Genomic DNA, 17,424 nt, shown 5'->3' with positions numbered 1-17,424 from the left:
ACCGCACATGATCTGCGTGCCTGTTGGCGAATAATTGGCCCAATCTTCGCACTTAATGAAATATGCACTACTTTCGTTGCTGTTTTCTCTCCCCAAGTCGTGCTATCATTTCGATCCATCCTGTTGACCTTTGCAAACATTGTACCGACAGAGTCGGCCCTGGACAATGCAGTGCTATTCTGCGAACTGCGGTGTTCGGGCGCTGTGCGTCTATGCGATCCTCGCACCGTGCCAACTTCGGGGAGCACTTGCGGTGATAGAATCCGCTACTGCGTCAGCCGTGACAGCCCCATCTACGGCACGTTCGGTGCTCCTGTTGCGCCACAAACGAAATGAAACGCTCGCGTGGGTGAGCACCTCGGTCTCCGCGGCACACACGACATGTCGCACTGCGTGGGTCTCTACACAAAAGACACTGAATATTCGAGAAATATAAAAGTAGATATTCAATTCGCGTATCTAATTATTCATACATTCACTATTCGATTCGATTTGATTCGATGATATTTGAGTATATTTGCGAGCCCCTAATTTATTTACTATACCTCAAGGATCTTGCATAACAGGGGTTTACATGAGGAGTTACAAAAACAATGTCACAAGTGGCCTTGAATTGCAAGATGTTCTCGAGAAGGATCTCAGATGTGGGCTCGATGTCGCAGTCAATGGCTGTTTTGACAAAGAACAACTGAACATGTGTGGCGGTGTGAAGATGTGAGGGGTATACGACTTCTACATGTAGCAAGTTTGTTTGATGGGAGAGTCGCAAGGAGGCACAAAACAATTAGTGATAAAGAGAAAGCCTGAAAATATTATCGCCGTCTCTTTTATTTTCTAGGGGGGGGGGGGGGAGCTGCATTAGTTTTTCTACAATATGGCTTGGGTTCGTTGAGAAAGGGCACCATTGCTTCTTGTATTGTTCACTTTGGTCAACTCCTCAAAGGCTTTTTTTTTTTTTTTCAGTAAACCTATTCCGATGGCCCATTTTTCTGCTGTGATATGCCTTAGTAACCTGGATAGAACACAGAAATATGTCCGCAAACATTGTGCGAAATCTAATTCAATAAAAGCAATCATGATCAAATTTCTATTGCCATACAATGCGAGGAGGGCTTGTCATAGGCCATAAAGTGATGATTATTCATGCTGAGATAAGGTCACCAAGATCTCAGGTTAGAGCACTTGAATATTTTACTTTCGCAATTAATTCTTTATAGCACAAAACTTTTGGTGCGTAACTAGGCTTCGATAGTGCTAAGTATGCACATCGCTAAGCCTGAATGACTTTAGGGCGGTAACACACTCCATGGGCCCCCATTCCCCTGCTGTGTGTGATGATATGTGCCCCAGCTCACCGTGACGTCATGTAGAGTGCCTGGAGCACACTGTTGGCATAGCACGTGTTGCCCAGGTTGAGGAGACCCACGAGCTCGGCCTCACGGCGCACCAAGGCAGTCGCCTCACCAACAATGCCCCCAATGTAATGCTCTCCAGCCGAGGCCACTCGGTACTGGCTCAGGAGCTGCTGCATTTCATCCACACTGGGTGCTGCTGCTGACACATCCTGCAAAATTGGTGTCACATTGCAATCACTGCTTGCCCGACTGTAACGAAAACACATTCATTACACATACACCCATCTTCTCACGGTACAAGAAGTAAAGCACAATTATAACTGCTAGAGTACCTAAACAGATTTCAAGCCAGAAGCAGTCTTCTTTTTCTATAGCTAATACACCATGCTGGAGTGACAACAGTGGAATTCTGTCATGCATTTGTAAGAAGCAATGCAAGTATGAGTCACTACAGTGAAACCTCGTTATTATGAACACCACATTAGCGAACTTTTCAGATTAACGAGCTAGTCAGAATCTATAGCTGACTGCTTGTAGCTTCGACGTAAACATATTTCAGCACTTAAGTTTCCATGTCATGTTAACAACGCCTCAGTACCACAAATTAATATTCAGGAATTTGGGGATTCTTGCATTTCCATGTATCCTTCATGACAGCCGGAAGAGCAGGCTAGCAGACGAGAGAGCACAGAAAGTGGACGCCGCAGCACATGGGTTCGGAAAACTTGAGATGGCGCTTGAGGAGAAAAACGTGAGTACGGTGGCTAGATGGGTAGGTATGCCATCCACTGGGCGTGAAGCGTGGTTCAGCACTTCGCTTCACAACGACAGCCGTAATTGCTGCGGTCTGTCACAAGCGGGGAACGTCATGTGCTGCTGCGGCCATTTTACAAGGGAATTGCGGCACATTTAACATAGTATTTAAGCTGAAAACCGTCTTCATAGTCACATCATAGACAGTTACAAATTTCTGAACGCAGCAGAGCTCTGTCACTTGTGAAGGTAATGCACTTGCCTTGCCCATCACCTCATTGTTTCCCCATTTGAGGTGCAAAATGTATAAGAGCTCTTAAATGCTGTTTAGTTTGGTAAGCACGTTAAAATTGGGCCTAGGAGGAGAAGCACAAATTCTGCATGGATGAAATAGCCCTTAATCAGTTCTTCTAAAGTGAGAAAGGTATAAGGTTGCTTTATGGAACAGCTAGTATGTAGGAGTAGTATGCGAACAGCAATTCATGCAGGGTGTATTGTTATGCCACAATATGCGAAAGAGAAATTATTTGGCTTGAAGGGATATAAAATATAATAGAATAAATATTGATATAAGTACAACTAAAATCCTATGGTTTAATTTCTTTGCCCGTATTGGGCTATTACAAATGAGACACGCTTGCAATATAATTTAACAATACAAATAAACTTGTTTTTGATTTAACAAAAAACAAACTCTTACATTGTTTGATGATGTATGATGAAAGGAGCAGCTTGTAGCATGCAAAATAATAGTTTGGACTCTTGAATGCAATAATTAATGTAATTCTTCATTCGCCACCAAGCTTCTACTGCAACCAGAGATTTAAATGAAACACGGCACTGCATCACAGCACTCACAAAGCATGTCGTAGCGCATACCATAAGGTGCTTTTTTTTTCTCTCTTGGAGTGTGCTAAGGAACCAAGTTCTTGCTGCTCACAATTAAGGAAGTCCAGGCAAGCAATATATTAGCTTGATGATGCTATTCGCAACTTTCAACTTTGTGCTGCTCACAACTGACAACACCTGAAGGTTTGAGCTGGCGAAAGGTGCATTTTATTTTTGCTTGAAGCATGTGTAATTTTGGCTCGCTATCTCTTCGGGATTATTTTGATGGGTGGCGTTCCATTAGAGCTTTGCTTGTTCTTTTTTGTAGGAATTTTCTTTTACATGCAAGCCACAGCGTCAAGTAGCATCAAAGGAACAGTGCCACTCATTAGCCGCACATATGCAATCGGAACATACGCAATCTTTTTCCCAGTCATACGCTCAATGAAATGCTTCTTGAAGTGATGCTGGCACACGACTAATGTGGTTGAAACATTTTGGCAGCACAGCGAAAGGCAAGCTCATGTCTTTCGGAAAGTTCTGGGTCTCAACACACCAAAACCAATATTTTTGCCCATGGCTTGCATGTTTGTAGCCGAACTTACAATTCGGCGCAAAGCAAGTGGTATGCTTCCGGCTTGTTTTTTTCTGTGAAGAAACACTTTCCCCCTGTCCCGAAGTCCCACGAGCTTGGTATTCCCGAACGTCACCTGCAGTATTCCCTTCGCTCCTTAAACATCTAAGGAAATTACAGGAGCTCGGAGAACTATTGTGACTGAAGTTCCCCTGAAGTTCGTTATATCGAGATTTCACTGTATTTTGTAGCAATGCCTTTTCTAATGCTAATGCCTTTTCCCGCATTTTATGTTCGTGACATTCAACACTCTGCCCAGGGCGAAGCGTCGCTCTGACTACTCACTAACGCCAAATGCACAAAAAGGCATTAGCAGTGAAAAAGGTGTCGCTACAAAATGACGTCTATAGTCACTGGTTAACCCGTGGGCCTAATTTTGAAGTGGCGCCCAGTGGTGCCCTACTGGTGATCTTAAGTACACCAAGCTGTGCTCACCTTGAGCGCATCTAGCACAGGATCATAGAGATCAGGAAAGCCTGAGTGCAGGTACATCATGGTGTAAGACAGGCTGGCCAGCTCCTGGAGCATGTCGCCATTCTTCTGCCTCCACAGTTCTTTCACAAGCAATGGCAGGTGGGGCAGTATCTGCATGGTAAGGGCACGAGATCAATTCGGGAAGGTGCTCAGAGTAGAGAAGAAAGCCACATGAAATGTTGTATACTATGTTTACCCACTGTTCTGGCCTTCTACAAACCATGTTTTATTCAGCCACAAAACCTCAGCCCTACTGATTTAATTAGCAGCACTATTCTCCAACTGCTGACACACATCCACTACTCTAATTTCTCCACTGACATCACAAGAAGCAGCTCTTGGGCTGCCCAGATCAGTTGCAGCTTTTTGCTTTCTTAATATCAATTCTGCATTTTTACGTCTGACTGGAGGCCCAAAGAATTTTGAAACGAAGGCTTCGCTAATGAGGTTAGAAGTCACCCTATATGTGTCTGCAGCTTTATAACAAATAAATAACCTGTTTAGTCTTGAAAAGCAAATGCCCTTGACCTGCTTTAACACCCACCCTTCTTCCTGTAGACACCTGTAGAACAAGGAACCCAGATTTCACATGATGGCTCTCTGATCGACCATTGTGCTGTGACATACCTTGTGGAAGAGAGCAGGCGAGTGCTGGTACGATAGCAGCATAAGAGTCAGGACTGGGAATGCACACTTGCGGGTCAATGGCTGTATTGCCCTGCAAAAAACCTGGGAAATGGGACAAGGTTGGTTGAGCAGGCACCACACCAGGTGCTGGCCTTGGAAACTCTCCATACCACTGTTCTTCAAAAGTTTACAATCTCGTTAGCACGTGACCAGAAACGATCCCAGGCCATACTGTGGTGCTCACATTTCCTTAAAACACCAATTGATGTGTTAGTTGAAAATTCCGTTTCACAATATTTCCTGCAACTGCAGCATCTTAAGGAACACACTGAACAGATTCAGAATTTTAATTCTTCAATGAGCTTCCCTGCATCTACAAATGCGAGCTCTGCATGTTTCAGCAAAAAAATTCTTCCAGTACAAAAACACAATAAACATGCAGTGTGCCTTGGAGATGTTCAGCCACTTGAGATATTTGCCTGGTTGCTGTCAAAAAGAATGACAGAAGAGAACACACTACACAACTGCATGCTGGTGCTGTGAACAAACATCTGAGCATTCATTACAAAATATGTTGATTATTATGGTAAATCCTATCATGTCAAACACCAGTGGCATGGTCGGATAAAGCAGTGGTGAAATGATTCTTGGGGGGTTTTTTGGACATGTTCTATTAATCTCAAGTTATTCATGTCATGGCCACATGCACAGCTAACATACGACAGCGAATTAAAATTCTCGTGCGTGATGTGTTGTTTAGTAATATTTTGAACCTGATCTACATGTACATCATAATGAATATTGCAACAGTAACTGAATAAATTAGGACTTTTGTCGTGGTAATGTAACGTCTTGGCATTTCAAGACCTGTTTGGATACTACATCTCACCACAAGGTAGTTTGGATTGACGCACAACCAGACCTTTGGAGCAAGTTTCAATAATTAAGATGCTAGCTGCGGTAGCAAATGCCTTGAAATTGAACTTATTTGTGGATGCAAGGAGAGTTTGTTTTCTTGTGTGAAGCATGTGGTGATATCACATACAAAATAAACCTGACAAAAGGGAATGAATGTGCCGAAACTGGTGTAAAACGAAACACACAACTGAATTGGCATTGTGTATTACACCATCGTGTTCCTGTACCACTGTTTACTATTTCACTTGGTGAAGATGGTTGCACTTCGAAAAAAAAAAAGATGAAGATAAATGTCTGTCTAAGTAGTTCAGTTCTGATGAATTCATTGGGCATTGTTTTCCTTCCTAACAGCTTCGCTTAAACTCTCATGAAGAAAGGTAATTTCTTTTGGAATTTGTAAAGGCCTGGTGCTGCACAACAGCGGGGACAGCAGGAGTCACTATGCCACACTTTTACTTCTTTTGCCAGTAAGCAAGTCATATGTCTTGTGTACTTGGCAGGCAGCAAACTATCAGAACCAACATACGGGTCTGTGGATAGCAACTAGCAGAAATTGTGCCTGGACATTTACACTGTAGACTGGGTAAAGCTTGCACATAATTCTATGCACCACTGCCAATCAACGTTTGAGTTATTAGAAAACTTAGAATGCAAGACAGACACTGGGCATAGAAAACAAACACACACCACATGCACTCACTCACGGCATGCTCACTCACGGTTGTGAGTGAGCGCGTCTGGTGTGTGCTCTTTTTCTACGTCCAGCGTCTTTCTTTCGCTTGAAGTTAACTAAACATGCATTACTAACCAGTCCACCTATCTATCGTATTGAACATTTGGGTAACTCACAACCTGTGCACATCGCTGCACCGCTTGTGTACATGTACCTTGAGTAATAACGTAGGTGGCCATCATAGAAGTGTCTCAGCTATGGTTGTCAATGCAACAGTGCATACCTTTCAACAACTTTCAGTTCTGTAATAAACGAACATTCCTCACATTATTACTTTCATTTCAACCGTATACAATTGTGAGCTATACAACAAAGCTTTGCTGTAATATGCCTGTGCTGTACATAAAAAGTGGTTTGCGAAGAACCATTCGTAAAAACAAATACATTTGTTAAAAACAATAAGAAAGGTGGCCCAAGCCGATACACACCATGTCAACGGAGGACTCAAACAGGTCAGCAATGGCAGCAAAGCGGCCCGTAGCCACAAATCCACGCAATGCTGCTGTGACCCAGAGGTGCATTGAGTTCATGCCAGGCCAGGCCAAACACTGCAGCAGCCTGCGGGATGCTCGCACCAGCGGCTCCACATCGACCGAGCCGCTCAGGCTATGGCTCATGGAGCTGGTGGCCGTTGACACCAGAGAAGGTGGCAACAGCTGCACAGCCAAAAGTTAACCTTTCACACTGCTTGCACACAAGGCCCGCAAGTGAGCAGACACCAATATTCCAATGCAGGGTGTCACCATCCTGGACTGAAATTTATACATTAAACTCCTGTGGTATGTTGCTCCTGACCAATTGGCATAGGAGAATGAGGAAAATAAAGTGCAAGTTTGTGGTGTGCATATGAACAAGACACATCCAGCAGATTGGTGTTGGGAAACTAAATGCTCCAGGCATCTTTTTCTCTTGGCTTGCCACTTCTACAATGGTGGCCCACACTTGTATGCCATGCTAGTACACCAAAATGACACTTCACACAAAGTCACCACCTCTTCGACCATGTTCACACATACATGGTTGGACCACTTCCATCATCACTCAGTCACAGCTAGCTGCTGATGCGAGTGAACTTTTTTATGAACTCCCTTTTCGGGCATCGCTTCTAAATTTGTTGTCCAAGCTTTCATCTCTGCCTGGCTCTTGCACTTAAGGGAAAACTTCGGCCTTTGACCAATTTTTTTTATTTATTTATTCTTAGAGGCATGGTGCTGAATCTTGTACACATATGCAATGTTTTGAGCTTATTTCGAATATGAGGTTGTGAGGAGCGAGTCGCGATGTACACTGCCGAGAGCTCCAAGCGAGGCGAGGCAAGGTGCAGTTTTCGGAGGCCGCATATGCAGTTGACTGCAGTTGACTGCAGTTCCCAGGGGAAGGGCCACGTGGCACGAGTGCGGCAACAAGAGAGGAAGGAAGACACAGGTGCCTTGCGGTGCGCATGGTGTCTTGTGTGCGGATTGGCAGCATGTGGACAGTGTGGTGGAAGAGTCCCAGAGTGCAGTAATAAAGTGAATGTTTTCTACGAAAATGTCAGCCTGTCGTCGCCTGTAACAATGTTCGTTTTTGTTTTACCTCCGCTGGTTCTTATGACCCTTTGAGGGTCAATGACGTAAATATACAGCGCCGCGAAGAAGTCCAAAAATTATCGATGCCGTATATTTACGGCGCTGTCTGTACGTTTAAAAAGCACGCCAATTTCCTAACTTTTTTTTCTTTTCTATCATGTGCTGCCACTACGTGGGAATACAGGGAATTTTTTTCGTGCACCTCCCTCTCTCGGTTTGCTTTGCATGGTTTGTTTTAGCGCTAGTTTGCTCCCGCGCATCTATATACTACCGCTCGTGCATTGGCGGGTGCGTGGGCGGGCGGCGCTTTGGGCTTTGTTCTGCGGGCGGTTTCGGCTTCTTTCGCTCGCAAAACTGATGGCTATCTCGTTACTAATTGCTCAAAGGGCTACCACTTGTTTCTCGCTGGCACACAACCACACAGTTTTCTTGAGTGCGCACCTACGCAGTTCGATTACGTAATGGACGTAAATATTAGTGTAAGAGCAGGAACAGGTAAGCGTTGCCAAATATTCTTGTGTGCACATTTTCAAAGCCTTGAACTATGTGTATAACGATGCATCAAATTTATAATTCTTATAAGTTTATTTACGTTTTTATTGTTGTTATTCATGAATGAAGAGTACATATATACCAATGCAAAATATCTTTTCTCACTTTACGGTCGCCCTAAAAAAATTATGGTAAATTTTTTTTGAAATAAGTCTCAAAGAAGAACTGGAATCTGCAAAAAAAAAAAAAAAATCGACCCTGGGCGGTTGCATATGGCGAAAAAAATCGACCCTCAAAAATGTTAAGCAAGCTTCCTTTAATCTTCAATGATTTGCAAAATATCACTTACCAAGATTTCACTAAACGTGGTTTCAATATGATTCGCCGAATGCTATAAGGCCAACCTCATTGCTCTGGCTGCCCTAGAACAAGACAAGCCAGATTGTCGAAACAATGACTCTAGCTGAGACATTCCTTCTTCGGCCACTGATCATCACTTCAAGCCTTTAGTTTCCTGTTAAATTCTGTCAAAGATGCACACCTAGTTTTAGGGTACATAGAACAATAAGGTTGGTCTTACAGCATTTCCTGAATCATACAGAAGCCATTGATTGATACCCTGTTAGTGGAATATAAGGAACTGATATTTGCAAATCCTTGCAGAAAATTAATTAAAGAAAGCTTGCATTAAATAAGACCCAAAGGAGATAAAGCGTAAGCTAACCTCATATTAAAAATAAGCACATAACATTACATATGTGCACCAGTTTTTGGCACCATACTCCAAAAATAAATATTTAAAATACTTTTGGTATAAGGCTAAATTCTCCCCTTACAAGAACATTAAGGCAAGTAAAATAGAACCTTGTTGATACGATCCTGTTTCGTACTATTTCTCGGCACAAAGCGGGAATTACCCGCGCAAGGCATGGGTAACTGAAGCCAGTATGTGCCCACCACAGCAGCTTCCCCGCAGTAGTCGCACACCCGTGACATGTGAAAATGCCAGCACGTGCTCAGTTTCCTCTTCCAATATGAGCAAATTTCTTCGTGGGTTGTTGCATGCCACATCCACAGCTATCACTGCCAACTCCATTGTGATAAGCAGTCTTCAACTATCCTTTTCACAGCACATGCAGTAGAAGCACACAGTACGCTTTTAATAGGTGACACTTGAAACACACTGCCATACTCTACTGCAGGTGGCAAGTAGTGAGGGTCACGTTTCATTCTGGTGGCACTGCATTCTGGCATCACCCAGCAGCTTGATATTATTTCGGTTTTTCATTGCCGTCTTAAAACACTACGCAATAGGAGAACGACAAAGTGCATCTCGGGTAGAAATGTAAAACTTCATGAAATTTTGAGGGGCATGAAAAAAACTGGTTTCTTCTATGTTTGTTCTTTCAGAAAAATACTAAATATCGGAAAGCAACAATTGCACGGAGAGCTATGACAACTCAACACATTTAATTCTTTAACACTGAAAAGAAAATAATTGTTTCATCACAAAAGTCCCAGCAGAGCTTCTGGGTTCAAAATCTAGGCACGATTTGATGTCAAGGCTTTGATTTTACATCAAGAAGTCAAGACCAACATTTGTATCAATCTGTGTCCGATTAATTTCCGCTTGACGTGTCAACGCTTCACTGTGCAGCGGACAAAGCCTTCCGGATATTGAGGTTCAAGTGCACGTACACAAGTTCTTGCATGCAATCCCCTGCGAGCCTGTTGCGTAGGTTGTTTTGCACACTTTCCAAACTCAGACCAGTTTCTTTTACGTGCCACACAAGGGGGAATCTGCAGTGCACGACAGGCGAGGAGGCTCAAGGGTTGGTTAAAGCGAAGTGGTGGCAAGGCATATGGCAAGGACAATGCTACGAAAGGAGTCACATTGCAATAGAATAATTCTGCGGGGAGGTCCTGTTATGTTTTTCTTTTTTTCAATTTTCTCCTCGCTAAAAAAAAGCAAAACAAAAAAACTTTTTTTTTTCCAAAATTGCCAATGTTTTTTTCAACCGGTTACATTTCTAATCTCAGATCACTCGGGCCCCACCAGTTCATCATGTGTAAGCGTTTCATGCTACACTGATTAACTGCAGCTGAGTACGCCAAACTTCTTAGTGACTTTGGTTTGTATGCTATCCCAGTTAACACATTTTATCTCGCATTTTTTTTAAGCATTAGCATTCTTAGAGTACCTAACGCACTTTTCGGAACCGATGTATCTATTAAGGTTTCTATCCATGTATACCTATGTTTGTACGTAACTGCTTTCCAACCTACCTGAGTCACTGAGTAGTCCGTGGTCAAATGGTTAGCGTGTGGCGGTGCAAGGAAAAGATGCTGCCACGTTGAAATGCAAGAACCAACTACATACTTTATTTTTCCAACACCCTCTGATCTTGTGTTGATGAGAAACTGCAGTGAGCTGATGGAGTCAGGAAAGAAGAACAGGCAATTGGCAGACATGTAGGAGTGGCTCGTCACCGTTTGTGGCTGTCGAAGTCGTTTCCTAGCCAACCACATGGTCGTGTGCAACGCTGTGCAGTCTGTCCAAAGCGTCTTTGATACCAGCAAGGCGGCAATGACTCTGAAGAGTGTCTAGCAGGAGAAGAACGGCGCAAATGTCTTGGTGAATGATGTGGAGATCGCTTGAAGCGTCATCTGTCTCCGTAGTGTCTCGCTGAGGTACCACTGTCCCTTGTGGTGAGGTTGTTTGCCACAAGATCTGCGAGCCGCTGAACGTCGGCGAGAATCTTGGTGATGTCATCTTGCTTTGGCAAGGTAGGTTTTGGAGTGGAAAATCAGTTGGTGGGCAATGCCACGGTAAGGGTGAAAGAAGTGTGGGCCTTGGAACTTGCAGCAGCTACGGATAGCTGGGAAGGCACTATCTCACATGCCTTGTCAGCGAGGGCAGCCAGCGCGGACAGGTTCAGCTCCAATGCTGATGCCAAAACCATCTGCGCCGTGGGTAGCAGGTGCTGGGTAAACAGTTCGTTTAGTACACTGTTGTCAAAACATGAGACCCGAGTGCTGAGAAGTGCTTGCGTCTGTATGAGGAGTTGCGATGGACAGCAATCGCCAAGCTCAGTTGACGATAGCAGCACTTGCAGCTGCTTCCGTTCAGAAAATGCCGTGCGCTCAAGGATGGCTTTCTTCAGCGTGTCATACGATGTCTGGCTTGATGGCACAGTTAGAATGTTGCACACTTCGATGGCAAGGTCATTGGGCAGGGCACCGAGTAGGTGGCCATACCTCGCTTGCTGTGAAGTGACGTTAGAAACTTGAAAACAGGCCTCTACTTGAATAAACCCAATGTCCGGATGGTCAGGTTATAACGGAAGTAGTCGTACTGCGTAATTCTTCAGCGACGGGGTCGGAGACTTGGCTGAGTCGGTGTTTGGTAGTGGTCTGGTGGAAACTTCTAGAATGTTGTGTTCCATGGCCCGGAGTCCCCACTGTGGCGGTGCAGGAAAAAGATGCTGCAATGTTGAAATGCGCGAACCAACTGCTTCATTTTTCTAACGATGAAGTGCTCGCTCTGCTCGCGCCTTCGCAGACTTCGTCGTCGTTGGTGCGTCAGCACATCGGCACTGCGACAAGCGCATCAGGCTGCTGCACTGAGGTAACAGGGTTCGAAACCAATCACCAGACCAACTTGTGTCAATGAGGATGTTACGAATGATGAGAGGTCAACACGTTAGTCACAACAATCACTTTATTACCGCACTCCATGACTTCCCCCCCCGCTGTCCACATGCTGCCCATTCGTGAACACCACATACACCGCGCGCCACCTGCGTCTTTCTTCCTCTCTCGTTGCCGCACTCGCACCACCTGGTCCTCTTCTCTGGCAACTACAGTCAGCCACGCCTTGCCTCACCTCACTTGGAGTTCTCGATCCACTTACACTGTCCCTCTCTCCACAGAAGTATGTGCCAAGCTGTACCTACGTGCTACTCTTCAATGAACCTCTTTCACACCGACACGGGTCACTGTAGATGCGGGACTTGGTAGGCACTGCTGTTCAAAGAAACTCTTTGACGTCAACTTGCAGCACTGTGTAGCTGCCACTCAATCTGTGCTGGTCTTCAGTAAGACTCTTTGATGCCAACTTCGGTCACTGGGTGTATGCCAGTAGGCTTTGCACCACTCTTCTATGAATGTCTTTGATGCCAACTTGGATAACGAGATATATGCCACTGAGAATGTGCCACTCTACAATGACTAAACAAAAACCCTGCAAATTTCTTCGATGCAGAGCGGAACTGAACTTACATCACAAGGGTTCCTCAGGGGCAGCAACCCAACACTTTAGCAGGCTGTGCCACAAATGCATTGGACAGCCTATGTGCCACTTTCGATGAACTTGCGATGAATGGCCTGCCCTCTGACGTCGGCTCCGGACCTTTACACCTGTGTGTGTATGCAACACGAGTATGTGAGCCTGCCTCCTCCAAAAGGGCGGGTCATCTTCGGTGACGTCGAACGATGACTGGACGAACGTTTCCGTTCGCTTGGAATCAAGGGGGGGACAAGTGCTTCTAAGCAGCGTTTGCCAGCTGCTAGGGTGTGCTCGTCGTAGTGAGCTGTGTGCTCGTTGTGTGCTCGTCGTAGTGAGCTGTGTGCTCGTTGTCGTGCTCGAGATGTACTAGTGAGCTGAGTGCTCGTTGTCATGCTAGAAATGTACTAGTGAGCTGTGTGCTCGTAAGCAGTTTGCTGTATGTTAGTCTTGCGGGCTGCATTTGGGAGTCACGCTAGACTGCCAATGTATCTTGTTTTAAATGTAAACCCTGCAAATAAACCCTGCTCGCCTAGCCCTGTTGCCCCAAGGTCCTTCCTACAGCTACGACTGCCAAATCTTAACAACTGAATGGCAGCGGTGAGATCGGCCTACGGCTCCTAGATTGGCCTACGGCTCCTAGATTGGCCTACGGCTCCTAGATCGGCCTACGGCTCCTAAATCGGCCTACGGCTCCTAAATCGGCCTACGACTCGGAGACAGCAACGGCAGCTGACGGACGTTGGCACATGGTGACTGACCGGTATCCTGATAAAGTTGGAGGCGACGTGAGATTGACCACCTCTTGCAACTGACTGGGTACGGCGGAGAAGGACTGGCGATATGGTGCTGCTTCAGTGGGTAAGCGTTTGGTTTTGGCTGTAAGATTTACCAGGCTTCAATTTCTCTGTGTTTTTGAATTTGATTCGCTGGGCATCTTTTACTTGTATTCTGAATTGCGTGAGCAAGTATTGTGTGACAGCAGAGCCAAAGCTTAAAATAGTGACCATGGCCCTAATGTGTTTGACGAGAGCTGACCTGTTGTGGTTGTCTGAAGAGATCGAGGTAGACGTAGAGGAGGGCTTGACGGAAACAGAAATTCGTAAGACAATTCTCGAAAGTGAGAATGATTTGAAATTCATAGAACAAATGGGCAAACGAATTCTAAGTAAGAAACGGGAACAGGAAGCAATTAGGCAAGAACCGGATGAATTTAGACAAAAACAGGAAGAAGCTAGGCAGAAACTGAAAGGAGTTTCGCAGGAAGAAGGCCTAACAGAAGTAACGAGGCAGTACATTGATGCACTGAACAAAGAGATTGAAGGTTTTGAGCAGTTAATCGAGCAAAGTCAACAGCGGCTTGAGAAATCTGTAGGCTGGACGCAGCGAAAGAGGGAGGAATTAGATAGCAGATTTTGCTCAAAAGCCGAGAGAAGTAGTAGCACCTGTGACATTAGCAGTACGTTCATAAGTGAACTCGAAGTGCTAGCAGCTAACAATGCCTTAGTGGCAGCAGAGGCCGTTAAAGGCCAGAGTGAGAGCGACGAGGTGCTGTGCCAACAGAGGACTGTAGAGACAGCTAGGCCAGCTGCGAACAAATTGGCACAGTTACCGCGTGTGTGCGTCGCTTGTAATGTTAGCGAGGTTGCTAGCGAAGTAAAGAGTACTGCTGACCCGATAGACACGAGCACCCATGTCGAGTCAGATCTGCGTGCTGAAGTGAAGTGCCAGCTGGACGATGCAGTTGAGGGTAATTCTCAGGATTGCGAGCTGCGTAGCTCAAGAGAATAACTGCACTGTTCAGGGATCGGTGCAGCTCTCCACCAGTCTAGGTAGCTTAGACAGGGATGATTCAGTTATTAATCATTCGGACTGTGCGCGTGAGACAGCGATCGATACCAACGGGCTCTGTGCCGATGCACAGCGTGAGCTGGGCAATGCAGTAGAGGGCAGTTCGCAAGAGTAGGAGTTGCATAGCTCGAGTAAAGCCTGCTGCATTGTTCAAGAGTCGGTTGAGCTGCCCGCCAGTCGAGGCAGAGAGAGTGTTGATCTAAATGAAAATCAATCAGACTGTGCGGGTAAGAGACCGATCCGGGCCGATGAGATGTGTAACGGCCAGCACGAGGCGCCAGAAGGCGACATAAAAGGGAATTCCCAGAGAAAGCGCCGCAGAAAGAAGCGCCCTAAAGATAGGAATGCGGTGACTAATGTAGCGCCGCCAAAGACGGCGAGAGACCCAAAAGGGCAGGGCGCGAGGAAAAGAAAGGTGCGGTCATCATTGACGATGTTGACGCATCAAACACGTTCGAGCCACCGGTCAAAGGGGGACCGAGAAGCATGTTCTGCACGAACGCGGACAAAGGGCACGGGGCAGTTAAATTCCTCGTCGTTCCATCGTTCTTTTTGAAGCTCAGCGTGTAGTACAAAGAAGCGCAAGGTGGCAACACAAGACCAGGTGGGGAGTAGCGACGCAGTCACTCGAGTTTCTGAGGAAAGAGGGGTGCCAGGACGCAAATTGGCGGGAGACTGTAATGTCTGGGGGAGCTGATAGCGAGTCAGCCCTTTTGTTGTTCCTCGGCAGCCAGAATAGCTTTAAAACCGCGACCACCTTGGGTACGGCTCAAAGTATGAGTCAGTCGTAAACATTTGGAACCGGAGGCCAAGAGAGCTTCCGTGGAAGTAAAGCATGTTGTTTTATTTTTGAGCACTCGGATAATTTTCGCGATTTAAGTTTCTTTCAATAAGTAAGGTATGAGCTTTCTTTATGTTTTCGTTCGAGAAGCTCCGAGAGTTGAAAGACGCGTTTTAAGTAAACCTGTAGTCTCGCGAGATGTTCATTAATGAGTACATAAGCTTTCTTTTTTTGTGTGTGCGAGTAACCTGAGTAAAGGTTATCGTTGAGAGGCCTATGGTAACGCGCGTGTGTTTTAGTTAACCTTCCTTTTTTTATGTGTTTATTTATTTTCTAAGGTTAAGCGCGTAGATTTTCAGTTAGTGCATCATTTGCACTGAGAAGAGCTCTTAGGTCCATTAGTGCGTGTCCTGTGGGGACGGAAGGAAGCAGAAGGTTTATGACTGGGTTGCTCGTGTGTGTTGAGGGCAGCCGTATTCTGACTTCTCTAGTACGCGTGCATAGAGCTAGTTAGTAAAAGACACATTTGTTCAAAGGTTCCTCTGTGTTGTGTAAGTTACGCAAGTTTGGTTGTTTGTTTAAGGAACGTGTCCTGTGTGGATTAAAGGAACAAATGTGAGTAAGCGTCGCAAGTACACGTTTTGAATAGAGACCACAAAGCTAGCGCGATTGTATTTACGTACCTGTGGAGTTGGCCAGACGGTTCAGTGGCAGCAGTACATGAGATAAGTATGCCACTGTGATAGGATAAGAACAGGCTGTTCGCAAAGTTAGGCTGCTTAAGTTATGTTTGGGTATTGGGGGTTGAGAGCCTTCGGTTTAATTCTGCGTAAACCTTTGCTCTTGTGCAGCGCGACGGTCAGGTTTGGTCGAACTCAAGAGGAACGTGAACGCTTGCTTTGGCGGCACGAAATTTTGGGGCAAAATTTGGGGTTTCCCAGTTGAGTGACTTGCATTGAAATTGTGATAGGAGGCCTGGTGGATTAACGTCTGATTCCGGGCGTTTGAACGCTGAGCGGCATTGTGTTGCCGGGTCGACTCTTCTGTGCCAGTTGTTGTGAGATGGTTGAAGGCATTCCAAGTACGCAGGGGTTGCAGAGAGCAAAGCCATCGTCTTGCTCGCCAGCCATTCTCTTCCTGCCCAGCGGTTGCCAGCACTGGCCAGGCGAGATTTTCTGGGCCATGGAGGAGTTGTTAGGAATGGCCGTACGGGGTGGCAACGTGCCAGCTATTTCAGCTCGCTGCACGTGTTCCAATCCAACCAGACGGGGCGCACTTCAGAGAACTGCAGATAACCGGCAGCCACATGGCGCGGGGTCAGCTCAGGAATGTGGTACCCGGCCGCGCCACCCGGGACGGAGCAGAGTTCTACAAAGCCCCTCTGACGTCGGCTCCGGACCTTTACACCTGTGAGTGTGTGCAACACGAGTATGTAAGCCCGCCTCCTCCAAAAGGGCGGGTCATCTTCGGTGACGTCGAACGGTGATGTCGAACGATGACTGGACGAACGTTTCCGTTCGCATGGAATCAAGGGGGGGACAAGTGCTTATAAGCAGCGTTTGCCGGCTGCTAGGGTGTGCTCGTCGTAGTGAGCTGTGTGCTCGTTGTGTGCTCGTCGTGCTCGAGATGTACTAGTGAGCTGAGTGCTTGTTGTTGTGCTAGAAATGTACTAGTGAGCTGTGTGCTTGTAAGCTGTTTGCTGTATGTTAGTCTTGCGGGCTGCATTTGGGAGTCACGCTAGACTGTCGATGTATGTCTTGTCTAAGATGTAAATAATGTAAATAAATCCAGTTCACTGAGTTCCTCTCTACGACCTTCAACCCCTTCAAATGGTGGCAGCGGCGAGATCGCCCGACGACTCCTACATCTGGTCGACAGCGGTGGCATCGTCCAACAACTCTTACAGAGCCAAGGCAACAGCCAAACAGGAAGGAAAAGCGAAAATTACCAATTTAACAGTTGTTTGTAAAAATATCTATGGATCAAAAATTAAAAATTATAGGCCCATTAGCTTACTCCCAGTATTATAGAAAATATTAACCAAGATAGTTTTCAATAGAATAAGGGCAACACTTGACTTCAGCCAACCAAAAGAACAGGCTGGCTTCAGGAAGGGATACTCTAC

The 17,424-nt window shown here is 45.8% G+C and overlaps 1 protein-coding gene across 1 annotated transcript in view; it reads right to left on the bottom strand.

Moving 5' to 3' along the window:
- DUBAI (Deubiquitinating apoptotic inhibitor) overlaps positions 1 to 17,424 on the bottom strand; it is a 122,492-nt gene that overhangs the window by 42,583 nt on the left and 62,485 nt on the right. The window contains exons 6-9 of the mRNA XM_050182798.3: positions 6,751 to 6,978; positions 4,672 to 4,773; positions 4,006 to 4,155; positions 1,356 to 1,564 (exon numbers count right to left, since the gene is read on the bottom strand). Coding sequence (XP_050038755.1) covers positions 1,356 to 1,564; positions 4,006 to 4,155; positions 4,672 to 4,773; positions 6,751 to 6,978 — 689 coding nt within the window. The remainder of the gene's footprint in view (positions 1 to 1,355; positions 1,565 to 4,005; positions 4,156 to 4,671; positions 4,774 to 6,750; positions 6,979 to 17,424) is intronic.

This window comes from Dermacentor andersoni, chromosome 4 (genome assembly GCF_023375885.2).
Source record: "Dermacentor andersoni chromosome 4, qqDerAnde1_hic_scaffold, whole genome shotgun sequence".
Classification (NCBI taxonomy): Eukaryota; Metazoa; Arthropoda; class Arachnida; order Ixodida; family Ixodidae; genus Dermacentor; species Dermacentor andersoni.
Note: the sequence above shows the minus strand (reverse complement) of the source record. Positions and strands in the feature narration are given on the sequence as shown.